The sequence below is a fragment of the Macrobrachium rosenbergii genome, chromosome 59, assembly GCF_040412425.1.
Source record: "Macrobrachium rosenbergii isolate ZJJX-2024 chromosome 59, ASM4041242v1, whole genome shotgun sequence".
Classification (NCBI taxonomy): Eukaryota; Metazoa; Arthropoda; class Malacostraca; order Decapoda; family Palaemonidae; genus Macrobrachium; species Macrobrachium rosenbergii.
Genome location: NC_089799.1, coordinates 8692664 through 8712593, shown reverse-complemented (window position 1 = coordinate 8712593; position 19930 = coordinate 8692664). Strand labels below are relative to the sequence as shown.

At 37.3% G+C, this 19930-nt stretch overlaps 1 protein-coding gene and 1 long non-coding RNA gene across 10 annotated transcripts in view; one reads left to right on the top strand and one right to left on the bottom strand.

Moving 5' to 3' along the window:
- Positions 1–1494: 1494 nt before the first annotated feature.
- LOC136837384 (uncharacterized) lies at positions 1495–3577 on the bottom strand. The gene is made up of 2 exons (XR_010852682.1): positions 3401–3577; positions 1495–2665 (listed from the first exon to the last, which is right to left on the bottom strand). It is a non-coding gene; the product is annotated as an uncharacterized lncRNA (long non-coding RNA).
- Positions 3578–7568: 3991 nt separating this feature from the next.
- Positions 7569–19930, top strand: part of LOC136837403 (sphingomyelin phosphodiesterase 4) — an 84794-nt gene continuing 72432 nt past the window's right edge. For 2 of the 9 annotated variants that reach the window (XM_067102182.1, XM_067102179.1), the window contains exons 1-5: positions 7569–7721; positions 15491–15793; positions 16418–16520; positions 17337–17553; positions 17742–17925. In XM_067102182.1, coding sequence (XP_066958283.1) covers positions 7695–7721; positions 15491–15793; positions 16418–16520; positions 17337–17553; positions 17742–17925 — 834 coding nt within the window. In that variant the 5' untranslated portion in view covers positions 7569–7694. Of the gene's footprint in view, positions 7722–8167; positions 8293–12362; positions 12620–14620; positions 14770–15490; positions 15794–16417; positions 16521–17336; positions 17554–17741; positions 17926–19930 lie in introns of those variants that run through there. The other 7 variants (XM_067102185.1, XM_067102184.1, XM_067102183.1 and 4 more) reach the window with 7 other exon arrangements.

The following is a 19930-nucleotide window of genomic DNA, read 5'->3' as shown; positions in this document are numbered from 1 at the left end:
TCAATTTCTGATCACGTGATTTGTGAGAGCCATCACTGTCTCCCATACGATAATTCATTACGAAATTTATAAGTGATCGTAAGACCAAAACAATAAAAGGAAGAACAATGTTGACTATAGCCTTTATAAAACTTCTTCTTTAAATAAATGAAGAGTCCAGGGCAAAACATAAATACAAAATGAATACTTTTTCACATGACGCCCAGAAGAGGTCACACATTTAACCTGGCATCAGATTCTGTTCCTTCGTTCTTTATTCGTCAATGACGTTTGTATTTCTTTGATAAGGGAAATAAAAACTGCTATCAAAACATAATGTTTACTATGCAGATCCAGACATACTCGTATATTATTTAAAACGCATGGAACTCGCAATTCGAATTACAAACATGTTTTCGTTGACGAGACATATACACGCATGTCACTGTAAATAACAGAGGAAAAACCAACACGTTCATGCACACACACACATATATAATATATATATATATATATATATATATATATATATATATATATATATATATATATATATATATATATATATATATATTATATTTATATATATATACACACATTTAGGGTTTACGACGTAGCGCCGATATGAACACAAATTCTTTGATTATTTTTAAGTGATAGTACGTTAGGGTTTCGAGGTGATGCTAAAATCCTACGCGGATTCATTTCATCCAAAAGGAGAATGAAGGATATGCCCAACATATCATTGTCACGTCTTTTTGGTGCTTCAAATGTAGTGTTATCTTTTTTAATTGACAAATAAAATAAATGCGGAAAAAGCTAATGATTTGTTATTATTCCCTTTTCCGTTCCGTCGCAGTTTAGGCTCTCAAATTTCGTTGAATTTCAGGTGAGTATCATTAATATGCAGAGAGGAAGTTGAATTAAGATTGTCTTCTCTCCTTGAAAAGATTAGTGGTTTATCTTCTGAACAATAATAATAATGGGTTTACAAAAATTTATAGAAAATTTCTCAAAGAATATTGATAATTTTTTTAGTATATTCTTGTCATAGATATGACAATTTTATTATTATTACTGTTGTTGTTACTTTTATTATTGTTGTTATTATTAGTATTATTATTATTATCATTATAAACGTTACTTGCTTCTCTAGATCAGTACCAAGTGAACTTATTGTTTATAAAATAAAGTATTAATGTGAGAGAGAGGAGAATGATAAACAATTTTTCAGTTAAATGACAAGAAATATAATTATAGTCGAAGGTAAGAGTGGCATGTTTTATTGAAATTTAATCAGCAGAGTGACAGGCTGTGAACAGAGGTGAGCCGTCATGAGCTGGTGAATTTTAACAATAATCATCTCTCTATAGAGAGTAACTGGCTACCAGTCCATCAGTTTCGCTGAGAGAGCGAGATCTATGGAAGCAGCGTCTTCTAGTCAGCTGCAGGCGTTACTTAATGACGGTTCTTTGCAGCGTCCCTTCGGCCCCCAGCTGCAACCCCTTTCATTCCTTTTACTGTACCTCCATTCATATTCTCTCTCTTCCATCTTATTTTCCGCCCTTTTCTAACAATTATTTCATTGTGAGGTTTTCCTCCTGGCACACTTTTATAACCTTTTACTCTCAATTTTCCTTGCAGCTGGATGGCCTCACGGGTCCCAGCACTTGGCCTTCGGCCTAAATATATTCTGTTATGCCTTCTGGTCAGTCCTAGTGCAGTAAAACTCGGGTCACAGAACTAACACTACTGATCTTGTCGTTCCTTTTACACTTCTTGCAAACGAGTAGTTACTCACAAGACTTCAGTGAATTTGCATCAGCCTTGGAGGCATAGAACATCTCAAAAATGAGTGCAAAGTCTCCAACCTATGGAACTTACTTTTGGGAATTGGCAAAAAAAGTTCTGGGACTTAACATCTCAAAAACTGGGGGGTGTCTGAGAACGTATGTGAAACAATCCACAGACAGATGCGTGCTGTAAAAGTGACGTACAAATGAGTATGAAGAGGGAGAGATAGAAGGAAAGAGAAAAGAAAAAATGGAGCAAGACATGGGTGGATTTCCACAAAGGAAATTGTTTTTATTTTAAAAGGCAATATCATGGCCAGAATGTTTCTGGGCATTCTGTGTTCCTTCCTCAGTGGGGAATGAATACAAAATGCTGTTTTTGTTCTTTTAGAATAAGCCAACAATATACTAGCATAGGCTTTACTCCTAGAGCAGGTAGGTGAAGCTGAACCTTGTGGAAAGGAGGAGATAAAACTGATCACAAGGTAAAGAAACAAATGACAGGAGAAACTGAAATGATTCTGATATTTACTGGGATAAACATGACCTGCGTCGGATCCTAATGGCTAAAACAGAGAAAAAAGGTAAAAAGTTCATCATGGGCGGTTTTACATCTTGGAAGTGAATTTTGCTTCGGCGTCGTCATTTGACAGAGAAATTTTGCTGATCGATTCATTGTTGGTGGACTGTGACTGATACAGTATGACTGAATAAGTCACAGCTATGTTGAGATAATTGCCGAGGAGGTGTTTCCCCAGAACTCCGAACCCCCCGACGCTGATCTGAACGGGCCTGGCGCTTAGACGAGAAGTCAGGGACGCCAACATCTTCTCTTCTCTGGGTGTCTGAGTCAGGGAGCCGAGTTTCCATAACGCATCCGTCATTTTCCTTTGCTGAAACAAAAATAGAAGGCTAAACAGCTGTTTTTATTGGGCAGTTATCGTGCATTCTACCAATGGTCAATGTTCAAAATGCTTTTATCTGTTTTCTGGGAAACTGTGGGTCTCCGTTTCCTCTCTTGCATTGAAGAATGAGATTATTATAAGGACCAAGTTGAGTCATTCCTTTGGCTATTCTTTATTTTGCATGGGTCTTAAACTCTGCAGTGCCTCGATAGTTATATTGTCAAGATTAAACAGTATTCCCGTATAATTTGCGGTAATATCATAAAGGAACAGGCTGCTTCTTAAAGAATGATCTATTGACGCTTCATTTTTTCTTTTAAACCAAAAATAAAAAAAAACGAAAATAAACAAGTAAAAAATGCGCCAAAGTTTCTTCGGCGCAATCAAGTTTTCTGTACACAACGTATAATGCTATACGAAGCTTACAAACAGGGCCCAAGCCACTTAGCCGCGGTCCATGAAACTCAGCCACGGTTCGTTGGTGGCCTGTGTTGTTGGTACCTACAGCAGTGCCAGAAGTACGATTAATGCTAACTTTAACCTTAAATAAAATAAAAAAAAATTACCGAGGCTAGAGGGCTGCAATTTGGTACGTTTGATGATTGGAGGGTGGATGATAACACACCAATTTGCAGCCCTCTAGCCTCAGTAGTTTTTAAGATCTGAGGGCGGACAGACAAAGCCGTCACAATAGTTTTCTTTTACAGAAAAGTAAAAACTTACTTCTTCTCCAAGACGATCTGCCACAGAGCAGAGTGCTGTGAAACGAATCGCCTCATCTGCTAGATGAAACAGTAACATACAGACTTCTTTGATTGTATGCCTAGCAATCAGGAACCCCAAAACGATCATTTTCATCAACGCGATAGAGCATCTGAAGAGGAGCTGACCGCTCGAGATCTGGAGTTCAAATGAAAGAGGGTTAGTTTTCAGACGTAGGTTGCGAGCTGCCTTAAAACTACATTTGGCATGTAAGTCTAGAAGAAGCTACCGTGGCGGTGGTGGAGTTAGTGATTTACAGCAGAAGGGTGACTTAGACCTACATGACCTTTTTGTGATCGTGCTCACCAACGAAAATGGAAAGCAGCTTAAAAGCACACGAATAATTCACGTCCTATTTGCATTTAGTAGTCTGGTGAATGTTACATTTGGTGGCTTTGTGGCACAGAAAAACGAGAACGGAGAAAGCAATTTTATCCTTGGGAACTTAATCAAAGAAGTAATTAATGGTAGGCGTGATCCAATAGAGTATCTTCTTTTACAGATAGGTTATTCATAAGTTATTGTTTTATGGTAACTTTTTGCAAGTGAATGGCGTCAAGTTTTGGTTCTATGTTTCTTTTACTAAATAGCAAGGTGTGAATGTATGTGTAGCTGTCTACATATGAGAGCGTGAAGCTTGCAGGTGGTGATTTAAAACACAAAAAACTGGATTACACTGTTAAATTGATCCACAAGGTGGGAAGCTCCCAGACACAGTCGGTTTATTTCTTCAAAGGTCGGTGACTTTTGTATCAGCCCAACTTCCTTTCGTCCTGGAACCTGAAATCGGAGCATATGAAGAAAATTAGTGACTACATTCCTTCATGTGTTTCGATTTTATTGCATAAATACGTTTAGGGACACTCTGCAGCCACGTCTCGTGAGTGTGGCATTTAAATTCATGGATCAATACTGCAGAAATATTAACAGTAGTAAAAGGAGCAAAACCAAAGTAATAATGATATTAATAAAACCTTCAATAGGGCTAAGGAAGCCAGTGTGGACGGCAGTTGGTCACAATGACGCACGAGAAGCCAGCACAGTGAGTAAATCTGATATTAATTTATTATTATCTTTATTCTGTTTTGTTTTCTAACTTGCCTTCCTCTTCAAAACAGAATCAAACTTTTAATATATATATATATATATATATATATATATATATATATATATATATATATATATATATATATATATATATATATATATATATATATATATTATATATATATATATATATATATATATATATATATATATACATATATACCGCAGTATATATAACCACAGTAAACATATTCTGTATAGATCAAACATAAAGGTTACGATTTAAAAATATAAGCTGAGATTATTTTATACGTTCAAGTGAACTACCGTCATACCTTGAAGCAAGACCTTGCCTTGAAGGACAGAAATTATGTAAAAAAAAATAATTGAAAATATAAAGACTTCGAAATCTTGATTACTTACTTCTGGGAGGAGCAAAGGGTCACCCACGCACGTTTCTCGAGTTTCAATTAGTCTGCTAATCACGGAGAATACGTGATCGTGTTCGTTGCTTATAGCCTTAAGAATCCAAAACAACTGAAGATCGAGTAGCGCTGGAAGGAAGGGGTTACAGATGGCGGATACGACAGTTTCCAAGTGTATCGTTATATGTTGAAACTGACCATCAATTAGACCATTTAATAAGATATTCACCAGTCCATAAAGAATAACGAGAACACTAAGGATATTGGGATGCCTGAACCACTGCCGATTGTTTGAAAAGGTCAGCGACGTCAAGAATTTACAGTATTTCTTTCTCATCACAAATCCTAAGCAGATCATGAAGAAGCAGTATGAAACAGCAGCAATGTAAAACAGTAATAAAGTCCACTGTTCAAATTTCAAACCTCTTAAGGCCATGCAAAAATAAACCATAAGAGACACGAGACAAAGCTGTGACAGTATCATTGGAGCAAATCTCCAGTAAACTACTTTATAATCACCGCGGGAATACTTGCATAACAGCTGTATGCCAAGAATATCGAGGAGTTTCAGTATGACAGGTCGATTCTTATCAAGGAGAGAGCAATCCGTCTTCCCTATGAGCTTTTGCCACCAAGGGAACTTTCCTCTGAGAGACCCAGCAAGACCTGGATTTGAATCACGCTGGAACTCACCATCTGAACACAACCGTCTAACGGAAATGCTCTCTGCTCCATCCAAAACACTTCTGAAAGCGCCTTTGACTGTTACGAACGCCATTCTTGCCTGGCCTGAAGAATACAAACTCCTGTGTCTGCGGAATGTAGCCCATCAACTCATTACAGGTAATGTGTTTGACTACATTAATGTTTATCTTGCGTCCGACTGAATCCCCATGGTAAACATTGAGCTCACAAATTCCATTATTCAACTTGCATCGTGTGTACAGTCCTGAGCATTCAACGCTGATTATAGCACTTTGTTTGTAACTGACGTATATTTCAGTTATTTTTTTGTGGGGGGCGTTACAACAAATGGAAAATTAAATTGACAGACTATATCATTAGTACCGTGACAGAGTAACTTTTACAGAGACCTTTGCTAATACTCTTAAAAGGAGTAAGTTTTACATCCTCTCATATGCTGGATTTCGTTTTGTAATCGTTTTTGCAAATTTTCCCTCCTCTTTCGATGACTAGAGCAACTGGTTTTGTTCTCCCACAAACTAGAAGCTTGCATAGGACCGATCCACTCAAGTGTGTTAGGTCGATGTGTTTACCCGATCACGTAACTGTTTGTCTTCCATTTTGGTTGTAGAAGCGTACATTCTATTCATCACTTGTCTGTCTGTTTGTCTGTCCAGAAGAAATATTACCGAGTTATTGATGGGTGTTAGTTGCTTTTCTTCAAGGTTGGGTTACGGAGCAAGGCCAAGCCAGTAGCCAGTTCGGTCTTGGAATGGATTCGGACGAGGACATATAACTCTTATTATTCCAGGCAGAGAGTCCAGGTGTGTCAGCCTTTAGAAATTGGAATGCAATGTGTGTAAAGAATTCGTTCAAGTATTATTGACTTTAGTGTCTGGTTAATCACTAAATTATGATTATATCTCTCTCCCTATCTACCTCTTGACAACGTACTTATTAAAGATAATTTACGTAAATAACAACAACAATAATGAAGCATCTTTTTTCCAAGTTACAGTTTAAAATATTTAATTCTTTTGCATCTAATTTAACGCATGAAAGCCGCATATGTTATCACAGGGCAGAGACTAAATTATCATCTTTATCATTCGTATATTCATGCTTTCAGTAGGATCTTGTTGTACGAAGTCTTTTACATAAATCTGGTTTTTTTATTAGTCATTGTGATGTACACGTCCTAAAGTTATTTCTTACTTCTTGCCTTAACAGGTTCAGTATTAAACCCTGAAACTTCCATAGATGATCATATCACTTGTACGTACAGCATAAAAATGACTAGTGTCGATGTCCATCAATATTTTTATGAATGCTGCATTCTCTAGGTGATAAAATCCTATTTTCAATACATTTAATATGTGATCCACGCCATAATCAGAAGTTTTCAGTTAGCAGTCCAAAGTTCCTCATTGGTTAAAATCAGCTAACTGTAAATAAATATTCTATGCAATATCACACATGATCTACTGCTGACTGAAATCAGCTAATTGCAAATATCTATTGCAGTGCAGAATCACTTCAGGATTTGTTTGTCAACAGTGGTTGAAAGAGCATCTGTAATATAATTTACTGAAAATTATTAGTATTACTCAATATATAGTAGGTGTCCTTGGTAATATTTTTGGACCCGGCTGCCATGAATCCATGACAGTGTGACCATCATTTGTTTTGCGCCATGAGAAGAATCGTTGAATGGGCATCCGGAAAATAATTCAGTGAAAAGGGTTAACATTTCTCAGTTGTATATACTGTAGATGCTCATAGTAATGAATAGGACCGGCTGCCATATTAGTATGGCCATCATGTGCCTCCCGCCATGAGAACAATCTTTGAAAGAGCAGCCGGAAAATAATTCGATGAAAAGGATTAGCATTACTGAGTATATACTGTACAGTAGATACTCATAGCAATGAATAGGACCGGCTGCCATGACAGTGTGACCATCATTTACTTCCCGCCATGAGAACTTCAAATTGGCATCGTAATTAGTCAATTTCACATATCTGTTTGACAACAAACCCTGAAACGACCACCACCAACGAAGGTACCAACTCGAGTCAGAAGTTCAGAACGGCCGCATCATGGCAACGAATCCGTTATCTTTAGGGGTAATTATTCGAATTTGGTTAAAGTGGGTCAGTAGTTGAACGTTTGAGCGAATTTGATTTAGTTACGTCTATTATTTAAGGGGTTCAAGCCCTAGAGTATGTGCCCATCGGCTAGGTATTGCAGGGACAAACTTGAATCCGTTGGTGTCTAGGACCAGAGGTTGATCTAGATAATCCAGTTCTAGTCTAGGATTGTCTAGAGGAGGCTAGCCGTGGCAACATGAAGCTTTAAATATGTATTGGGATGAAGTTTTGAAGTTTTAGCCCAATTTTTAGGTCCCATTCCGCCTAACCTACCATAGGGTATGGCCCTGCTGAGTTACTTTTTATATGCCCGAAGGTACCCAGGCTAGTAGCCTGTCCTAATGTTTTAAACAGGTTCCGCAGACGAAAACAAACCTAACCCTTCCTAGAATGCCAGACTTGACCTTCCTTACCTCCCTTAGGGTGCAATGCTCTGACCTGGCCGGGGGAGCGTCATCCCCCTGGACCCCTCAAGGAACACTAAACATCGGAGACAGAGGGCTAAGCTTCTGTGGGAGGTAGTTCCGTCATTCTGCAAACTAGCTAAGTAATCACCTTGGAAAAAAATACAGTAAAATTGGTAATTTTTTGGAAGACTCCAGCCAGCCTTTTTTGCATGAAAAACCATTCTGGGTTTTTCATGCAGAAATGGCTAGGAAATGATAGGGCACTAAAATTAACCAAAAAATACCAGCCCAACGTAACCTAGGGGTGTTTACTGGGTACAATTTTGCCATATTAGCTATGGAGGTGGTTGGGGGCCGGTATTGTTTACTTTATAAGTTGTAATTTGATTAATTATTTTTCTCTGTTATTAAGTATTTGCGAAGGTTATGTATTGAGAAGAACTTTGTTGTTTTGATGTGTTTTACCCAAGAAAATATAAATTGTAATGTGGGAGGTGGCTGGAGTCTTCCGAAAAATAACTGTAAAATTTTACTGTAAACCATTATTGGGTAAAACTGAAAACTTCTACCGCACTCCCTCTAGAATGGGTAACTACCAGTTTACTCTCAAAACAGGAACCATGTTTAGTACCAGGCCTTGGGGGATGAACATAAAAATATCAACGAAAGACAGTAATCATAAACATAATCAAAAGACAAATGGGTACTTTGAACATTTCTGATGTTTTTTTCCTTAGCAAATGAACTAACTAACTTTACCTAAAGTAACCTAGGGGACCGGGACCTTACCTCTGTGCATGATTTTAGTTTGAAAGCATTGTATGAACTTAGGTTAATCTGAATGAGAACTATCAATGAATTTTTGGGTCCTTGTATTTCGCTCGTTTTACGTTTTCCCCACTCAAAAAAAGCCCGTTTTCCCACTTTGGTCCCCCAAATTGTAGGGTATAAAGGTGGGGTCCAGTGAATATCAGAAATGTTCAAAGCACTCATTAAAACAGGGAAATTATATTTTCAAGTCCAAAACGCAGCAATGGTTTAAAGTAAGTTAATAATAGTTTTTGTACACTGATGGCTGGACTAGCCTATGCCGTCAGGGTACGCAGGGACTTCAGTCTGAAACTGTAACATAGCCTGAGGTAAGGTTCATTACCTTAATATAGTAGAAATAGGCTAATCTTGGTTTTAGGTTAGGAAAGCACAGCCTTGCTCTGTTCTAGTCAAGCCAAATATTGCACTAGGCCCAGTGATAAGAACCTAGGAAACTTAATAGTTTCATCCTGTAAGCTAACTCATATGTCTAGCCAAGGGTTAGGCTCAAGTATCTCAGATTGGGTGAAAATAAGAAATCTGGTTAGAATAATGGTCCAAGGAAAAGGATATTCCTGGGTTGTACCTAGTTTAAAACTGGTGTGTGGCTAAGGAAAAGAAAATAAAATCGTGTAGCGTAGCGCACATAGCCTATCCTGTCTTTGATTATGTGACTGTGGCATGCTGCAGGATAATTATTCACACATTTTTCTGTTATGAATGATGTCGCTATGTGAGAGTCCAGTCAGGCAAAGGCCCCCCACCACCACCAAACCTGGTCATGATGCTGTAGGATAGGTTAGGTTAGGATATAATACATGTCTTTGATATGCTTTTAAGCAGGTCATGACAATTAGAAATAAGTACACAACTCTCATGCACTTTTATAATATTTTTTTTTTACATTTATCCTATAGACAAAGATTTATACAGTAATTAAGCTTGTTCTGTTTAAACTTATATATGCCATATGTATGTTCTCATAATTATAACTCCCTTAATAAATGTAAAACTTTCTCTTGAAAAATGCAATATATGGTGTATATGTATATATATATATATATATGTATATATATATCAAAATTTTTATAGGTTTTGTTATAGGCTAATACAGTACACACAAATTTTCCTTAAATTGGCCTATACAAGCAAATAGGCCTGTACAAGTGTGTATTTGAAACAAAATGTATTTTGATTAAGGAAGTTAACATCACTTTATTATGAGAACAACATTGGGCAGACTCAGCCTCATATCATAAGAAATCTTAATTTGGTGTTTAATCGAATGCAAAGACTAGGATAATTGCCCTTAATGATTAAATGCAAAATGCCTTACTACACATGAAAAATAATCTTACCATCAAAATATTTATATAGACATCAAAATTTTCATTAGCAGAAAGAAGAAACTTTTTATACAACATGAGATCAGCATGCACTGATTTTTGCCTGATTGAAATAATCATTCTGGAAAATGGGCGATCAACATGATCAAGATAGGAATTACCCAAGTGGAAAGTATGGATAGCACAGGTCAGACAATTGTGACAACCCTATAATTCATTAGCATAAAGCCCCAAATTATACAACCTTTGGGTGTAGCTGTTGAGAGGTGCCATTGAGAATGGGAAAATTTGGGCAGTCTGAAAGTATCAAGAAAAAAATGGTTTGAAAGCTTGGCCAAACATTGGTTAGTATTAACCTACTTATCACTGTCACTCTGTTTAACTGATTGGGATGTAAAATATTTGATTGAAGGACCTGGTTAAGTTATATACTTGAGTAGGCAAGGAATATCAACACTGCTGATGATGTCAGTTGTCAGAAAGTATATTTGTTTTGTACAGTATTCTGAAAATAGTGCTGGTTAAATTGAGCGATAGTGTCATCACATACACTATAAATTGAATAGAAAAAAATAAAGATAATATTTTTCATGAAAACATTTATTGTGGAGTTTACAGTATGCATCGTAAATACCTGTACTGTAATTTTTTCTAACAACTAGAAATTTAACAGATATATCTTAACTTCTTTATGTACTGTAGTTGTCATTTTTCAAATTAGTACTTTTAGTAATATACATCACTATTATGAATCCTCACGAGAAGAAAAGTCGACAAGTTCCATCTAATGCATCATGCAGACTTGAAGTTTTAAAGTCATGTAAATGATTTGTTTTAATGTCACGCAAAGGAACCTAATTAGTCAAATCCTCCTCCAAGGCTGTAGTAAACACTTGCAGGAATATCAGGATACAGTAAATTTAGGCTGTGTCACAAATATAGGTGATTTCTTTCAGCCTTAAAGGCTTCAGGTGACTTATCATGTTTATTATGGAGTCATTTACTACTTGAAAAAAAATTTTCGTCTGCGTATAACCATAATTATACCGTTCACTTTATAATTGCCCGTCAAATCGAATATTACCGGGAATTATAACATCAGATTTCCTAAGATTTGGCCACAGCGCGATTGGCTACATTCCTTTGACCTAATCATTTCTTAAACATTAGTTTTTCGGATGTCATTGAAAGGCCTTTTATTCTCTCATAGAATATGCTTCCGCTACGATTATTTGACGCTTATTGTTATTAGTTAATACGATTTCAGATAGCTTCTCTCTCTCTCTCTCTCTCTCTCTCTCTCTCTCTCTCTCTCTCTCTCTCTCTCTCTCTCTCTCTCTCTCTCTCTCACAGTTTTGCGATGTCGTCTACATAAGTAAACACAAAATTAAGGCGGCCTCATGCTAAATGTCTCTTTTGCATTATGCTTCAAATTCTACACAAATTGCAGTCGTCAAATAAATATTTGCGGAAGAAACTTAATATTCCGGAATATTTAGAAACGCATATCTGGCTAATAATTTTATGTTTGAGTTACGTTCATGTCATAAGGATAACGATTGTTGTCAGACAGGAATCTAAGTTGCCCTAGAAGCTTAACGATTGATTTTATCGTTATTTTTGAAGAAATGAGTACTATCAAGATATTAAAAGCTGATAAATGCTGTAATAAAGTATGTTACAGATCTAAATTCTTAAATGATTATTTCCTGCGGTTACAGAATATCGAAATAATGCATCATTCATTCCTTGAGAACGGATGTTTATTTTGTGTTAGCCTTGAACTGTTCATGATTTTAAAGATTTAAGTTTAGCCAGTTAAAAATACAAGTGATATATTGATGCTATACTCGAAAAAAAAGGAATACACAGTAAACGGTGAGTAACAGTTCCGTCATTATTACCGGCCATTCGTGCTACAGGCTTAAACATGATGGCTTCACCCAGCGTTTACGTCAAAACCATTAACTTTTCGTATTCTTTAGTCATAAGCTGTTGCAATCTCAGTTTAATATTGGAATTCAACATTAAGATATTACCTTATATTTACGCAGATATATAATTTGTAAGAAAGTTATCTCAGAGTGTGTATGGCTACAAGGAAATATATGTGTTGGCAACGCTGCCTCCTTATGGGAAAGGCGCAGGATGTTCCCACCATAGGATTAGGAAAGGAGGGTAGAATCATTTCGGTGCCCCCGAAACAGCGGTCGAGACGCCCTGTTCCTTCTTAGCAGTAATTTGTGTCATCTTGAAGACAGCCATGTATCTGGGCGGACGAGTTGTGGAAGATCTGGCACCGAGTATCCGGGTAAAGGTTTAGAAATTTTGTCGTAGTATAAGCGCAGGAAATTGATTGTGATTAGGCCTACCTTGAGAACTTCATTAAATAAGTATACTTTTAGCATTTAATTTCCAATGTATTTATTGGGTATACTGTGTAGTTTTCTGCTGTAGCTTTTTAATAATTTTAATAATTTTCCTGTTACTTTTCTTATAGTTTATTTACATACTTTTTGTTTATCTGAACTGGGTTGGTTCTTTGCGTCTCATATTGGTATAAAAATCGTTCTCTCCACTTGTTTTGTTTCTTTTTTTGTCAAACTAAAGGTTTGGGTGCCGATTTGTATATTTGGTATATTTAATACTATTTTTTTCAACTTTTAGTCATATGAAATGTCTTTATATCGGCATTTTCATGTTTCATAGATATAATTTACTTTTGTAATGGTTTAGAGCGAACAATTTCTTCCTTGTTACTTAATTTACCATGAAGCCAGTATCGAAATGATAACCTTATAAACTACTCTCCGTGATAATCTATATTTTTTAATCTAGCTTATCTTATCATGCTTTCTACTACCTTTCTTGCAGTTCCTGACATTCCCGAAATCTTGATGAAATCTGTAATCTTTCCTCGCCCTGTCTGGTATTTCCTTCTTTTGTTAACTTTTTTTGGCATTTATAAAGATTTGTAACAGGAATATGCCAGTTGATGACATTACTGCTTTTCAGCATAATTTTTGGTGATAGTTAATGACTGCACATGCAGTTGCTGATTTTGTCAGATGATATGCTTTTTTAATGCCCGGTAGGTTTGGGGGTAATTAAATCTTCTATAGAATTGGTAGTATAGTGATTTAGTTAGCAATGACCTATAGGTGATTTTTACTGTGCGATAGGTTTGGTGATATTTAGTTTGCAGAGGGTATGAAAGTGGTTTCATATGCAAAACGCCAAAATATACAGGTAATTTAGTATGCAAAACTGTTGGAAGTTATTAATTTGACATCCTTTTCCCTTGGGGGAGGCAAATGCCCGAATGCCTGTAACGCCCCCCGTCCCCATCTGTGCCCAAAACCGAGTAAGACTCATCCTGGGGCCTAGCTGGTGCCTGTTGTCCAATCTGGCAGATAAATAAAGAAATGCAAGTCATTAGGTCTATTAGGATGATTTTATCATTCATTGCCATTCTGACAGCTGAATGGGCACTGACCCATACCCTGAACTACATCTGAGCTTTGGCTCTTGTACGTTTATCTGTCGCTGTTGGTTACCAGATTATCTTTAGGAAGGTGATACTACTTGCTTCCCTTATGCCTTGCACTAAGAAGACTTTTGGGCAGTCCTCTTACTTTTCTGCAGGAGTCTAGCATTGATAATCTCTTTCATCGTTGATTATGGTGTTAAGATCTGATTCACACTTGTCAGGTAGCAACTATCAATTGCATACTTAATTCCTGGAACATTGTAATAATTCCTTATTTAGACACGAGAGACTACAGGATTCCTGTTAATCTAGAACCTGACCAGGCCTGCAACACCAAGATTTTACCCAATGCATTGCTTCTTCAGTCTGTCTGATTTACTCATGTTGACGAGATGGCTGTCTGGTTTTCAGATAAGGCAAGACTTCTTTGGGCAACAGGGAAGATTTCCTCCCTCTCTCTCTCTCTCTCTCTCTCTCTCTCTCTCTCTCTCTCTCTCTCTCTCTCTCTCTCTCTCTCTATGTGGGAGAATTGCGGCACTGGCTCCCCCTTTGTATTGCCTTGTTATGAATTCCCTTATGTTTGGGATTGGGTCAACCCTGGACTCCTAGTTTCTCTGAAGAGGAAGATACATTTTCCTTTTTTAGCTGAACAACAGTTACTTTGGTACTTGTAATCAAATGTAAGATGTGGAATTATCTTATTTGTGGTACAGATAAGGATGAAAATATAGTGATAAGAGCTGTAATTACGATAAACCTCAATTGCTTAATTAAATGGAAGGAAGGGGTTTTTAGAGTACAGCTTTACTGTTTCTATGTAGAGGCATTTGCTGTTAGATCTTTTTGATGAAGGAATCCATGTGATGGAGGCTGGTAACTGCCACCTCAAAGGGAAACAAGAAATTAAAGATGGAAAGCTAAATAAGAGCCTGGTTGTCAAAAGTGGCTTCAGTTGTAATTCACTGATCAAGGTTAGTATTTTCCAAGGAACTGTAAAGGTATATATTAATGTAGTAGAAGGTGTTGTATGAAGTTTGTCCTCTAGAAAGTACAGTATGTGTAAATGCATAAATTTTCTTTGTGAGTAAACAAGTTTTGTAAGTGGTGAGTAATGTTGCAGAACATTTTGTAGCTGATGTACATGGCTTACAAGTTAGTATTTGAGACCTCTGTTAGATAAGTTATAGTGATTCTATCGAGGCATGTGCTGTGTGCCTTTGCAGTAGTTTTTCTGACGTGTATGTATTGCTGTTTACGGTTATACTTCTTATTTTTTGCACATTTTTATTGTTTCTTCTCTCCACTTTACTCTTTTTTTTTTTTACTTTTTTTTGTGGAAGCTTTCTTCACAGAGTTTTTGATGTTTGATCAATAAAAATGTCTGCTTGTTGTAAATATGGGCAATAATAATACTGAAGTGTAATGAGGTGATCTTAAATCATGGGATTGGATGGTATCTTTATATAATAAATATTATATGCATGTGATTGCCTGCTTGGAGAAATTGGGAAGGGTATGTGAGGCAAGGAATTGTATTTACAAAGCATCAGATCTTTTGGTAAAACCACTATATACAGAATAATTTCTCATTTTTGTGGTTCTTCAATAAATGTCAGTTGTTTTTGTTTAAGCCAGAAAGCTTAGTTTTAGTAATTGTTATATTATATGTATACAATTTCTCTTTCTCTACAGGTTCGGCTACAAAATGCTGTTAATCAGCCAGTCCTACAGCTACGATGTGAAGAAGTTGGTCGAATATTAAATGAGTCTACTAGTAAAGATGCTAGTTTTGTTCTTCGCACAGTGATTGACAGCATCTTCGGCATGAATGGCCAACTCGGTTGGGGTCTGAGGACCATAACGCACTCTTCCTTACCAAGAGAATTTGAACAGCTTTGTGCATTTCTCAGTGCCTCAGGACCATTGCTATCATTTACATACAGACTGGCTAATGATCCTTTCTTGTTATTTGAATTTCCTGTGGCCTGGCTTCCTGTAAGTATTTATATTGTCATAACCTGTAATTTTTCCCTTCATATATAAGTATTTTTATATTTCTGTCTTGTAAGGTATAAAATTGTGATTGCTAGATAATACTTTTTTCTTCATTTGAGTAAAAATGGCATATTAGGATCATTGTTTTGTATTTGTAAAACAATGTAGGTGTATGGAGTATATCAGATGCATTCAAACAGTAAGCAGGTCAATTTTGCAGTTTTCTGATTGCTTACTAGATGAAATATGAACTGTAAGTGCTTAAATCTCATAGGACTGGCCATTTGTAAGTAGAAAAGCAAGTGCTAGTAATATAAGGTGGTTCCTTCCATGATGCCAAGTAATAGTTTTCTCATCATGTGAGTAAAGAGTGCATTTTAGGATCATTGTTTTGTATTTGTAAAACATTATAGGTACATGGAATGTTTCAGATGCATTCTAACAGTAGGCAGGTCTATTTTGCAGTTTTCTGATTGCTTACTAGATAAAATTTGAGCTGTAAGTGCTTAACTCTCATAGGACTGGCCATCTGTAAGTAGAAAAGCATGTGCTAACAATATAAGGTGGTTCCTTCCTTGATGAAAATGTTACTTATTTTACGTTTTTCATTGTTTCTTGTTTTAGGCCAAGTCACGAGCAGAAATTGAGGAGGGAGTGCCTGGTAATTTCTATGTCAACAAAGTTCAGAATCCTGGGCCTGGAAAAACACCAACGAATATTTTGTTAAGTATCCTTTTAAATGATCAAAGCTGAGTTACTATTTTACAAAACAAGAACATTGCAAGTAGCTCTCCCTGTTGTTTCATGAAGGTGAAACCATTGCCTTTATTTAACCTATTACAGTAGCACTCAACTTAACAGGTGCTTTGGGGATCTGGCCTTTCTGATAAGTAACCAAGACCCTATATTATAGCCTGTACTTGAATATTTTCTAGATGTATATCTTACGATTAACAGCAATTCTACATAGTTCGTAACTTAAAGTAACCTGTACTGTATTTTGAACATTCAAGTTAAGAGCTTTGTCAAAAAATATATCACAGCTAAAATGGTAACACAGGGAAAAGTAATCACAGTGCAGTAGCTAAGTCCGTTAAGCTGTTATGTCAGTATTTCAAAGGTCAGACATTCAGCAGTTTGTAAAAGAGAGCAGACATGATTGTGAATTGAGAGAATTGCTTCACATCAATACCCATCAAGTAACACTTCCTTATTGGCCTTCATATTTTTTTTTTTTTTTTTTTTTTTGGTCATAGCAACTTGTTTGAAGCTTGTGTAATTAGCATTCATCCCTTGTTGTAAGTGAATTGGCTTATTGGAAGTTAATATTTTGAAGTGAACATTAGGAATCTATAAAATTAACAAGTGGAGTTTAATGGAGGAAGCTATCAAAGACCACAGAAAGGGAGGCTCACGGTGGCTGGTTGTACCATAGAAGAGAGGTTTGAAAATCAGTGCATGTCAGGCAGTTGATCACTAGATCAATGAAACTTAACTCTTATACTTTAAACCTAATAATTATATCCTTAACTAATGCATTCAGATGCTTTTGAGTTCTACATTTTCCACTATGCTCACTTTTTGGTAAGTGGGAGCAATCACAGGTGGTCACTATCTTGGTCAACTTCTGGTGATGCCATTTATCCTAGCCTGCTTGAAGATTATCTTCGGACATTTCTGCCTTGTGATGGATCAGTTCCTCCTGGCCCACCGAGTCCTCCTGTGTCACCCCGGGGGGTGCTATCTCCTATGACTCCAAGGTAGATGATTATGTCTGTTCTTATGTTATTAGTACAATGTTTATTGATGGGTATTTTAAGCATTGACACACACACATCGTTAGGTTTTTCATCAGTCTGAAGGTACTGCTTTTGTAAGTGTGCAATAGGTCTTGTAATGTGATGGGTTATATTAAGTGAAAAAGTTTGGAATGTTGTCATTTTTTCAGGACTGCTGGTGTTGGAAGTAATAACTTGTACCTGACCTCTTTTGGATCTCCAATTGGATGGCGCCCAACCCGCACCACAGTCAACCCAGGGTTTCAGGCTACAGAGCGAACTGGCCCTCTCTCATCAACACCACTGCAGGGTGCTCACAACCAGCATCCGCAACTAAACATATGGACCAGTCAGGTAAGGCTTGGATGTTTATTGAAACACAAAATTTTCTACTTTTTACACTACTAAAAGTCCTTTAAAGTATCTTTTGATGCCTAGCTGTAAGCTTTTTGCCTGTTCACTATACTTTTCATCCGTTCTCTTATGTCTCTCTCTACCTGACTGACTTCACCCAGTTCATGGTAAGATTGTTCTAAACAGAGAGCTTATGAATACAAAATAAGATTTACAGTTTAAGGCTTGTAAATATAAAAAGGGACTCTTCAAAGTGAAATGTGAATTCCTTGAACACAGCAATACAGGCCTAGGCTTGAGCGGTACAAATTACTATTAAGATTGATATAGGTAAAAAGGACTTTACGCTCTCATAGATTTTCTTAATCAGCAAAATGCTACAAGATTTGCAAAGCTGTATATTAGAATGCACCATACATCTAGAGAGATGGGACTCAAGTTGTGGTAACCAAAGAATACAGTATGCATATTCTCTTGCATGTACACAAAAATAATAGAACAACAGCAAAATCGTATGTAAGGTTTACATTCAATTTTTTCATTTTAAATGTGATATTGCAATACACTCCCTGAACACCTGAATTAGCCTTTAATCCCACTAGCCCGAACAACCTCAATTACCAATCTCCCTATTGGGAATTTTAACAGCCAGCGTTACCAACGCTGCAGGTAAAATCTTGTCACTGAGCTACCACAACAAATGGTTGGTAACACTGACACTGGTGTGTGCCGACACCCCCCATTTTCGTCAACTGCTTTCTGTTCGCGCTGCTGAACGGTTGTTCCCTTCAGCAGGGCGAAGTTTAATCCTGTTGCTCGACACCTCTTTGGTATTTGAGATTTCTGGACTGGAATTACTGACCTTTCTCCCGATTTACGACCTTCTGCTTGGATTTACTGACTCTTCCCCTGGATTAATGACCTTTGCTGGGATTTCTCAGCCTTTCTGGATATTTCGTCGTGGAACGTCTTTGGATTTGAGTTCACCGGTTCTTGAAACTTGATTGATCATTATGGACAAGTCTTCCTCCTCTCCTGTCACTACCGCTTCTGCCCAACCGACCTCGACTTCATCTGCACCTCGACCGTGGATGCTAGTGCCCATCGCTCCTGCTCGTCTTGCAAGAAACAGATGAGTACTTTGAGACATGATAGACACTCCATTTGTCAGGCATGTAGAAAGATTCAATGTAATTTACAAATGCGTTGCGATGAATGTTCAGATTGGACGTCAGAACAGATGGAAGGTTACATTCGCCATCGCAAATCGCTGGCTAGCAAGGGCGGCAAACGTCAGTCAGATTCTTCATTGCCTCAGGGACCTCAGGCTTCGGTTTCAGATGTAGCCAGTTCAGAGTTAGTTAGACAGTTAGAAGGTAGGATCACGAGTAGTATGAGAAATTTAGTAGCTAGTCTTTTCCAACAATTTTCTAGCAAGGATAGTAGTAGTGTTAGGATGTCTAATATTGCTTCTCTTTCAGCTCCCTGTCTGTTCCAGAACCAGCCCTAACAGTGCTAAGGGTAATGGAGAACCACAAGCCTCCGGGAGTGGGTAGGTTCTGCGGCTCCTTGGCGGAGCAGACAGTGAAGGACCCTCCCCAACCCCCTTGTAGTGTTGTTGAAAAATTCAATGTTGAAAAACTTTAGTCAAAATCAAGAGCTAGGCATGACTAAGGCGGATAGGTGGGATTAGGTAGTGAGGAGAAGGCTTCAGTTGTGCAGAGTCGGTCTCTGTTGGGGTTTCGGTTTCCAGTGGAGTTTGTGCTTCGGGCAAATTTTCTCCTGCGTCACTTCTGTTTCGATCTGGGCAAGGTCGCCTCCATCTAGTAAAGTAGATTCGAGAGTGCCACCTTCGGCTTCTAAGAGTGGTTCGCGTGACCGTTCTGGTGATGTGGTCGAGTATAATGCAGACTTGTTGGGTCTGTCTAAGGATATAGACTTTTGGTGAGAGGTTGTTGGTTGAATGGGTTTTCTAACATTAGAGAATATGTGACTCAGGAGTGTC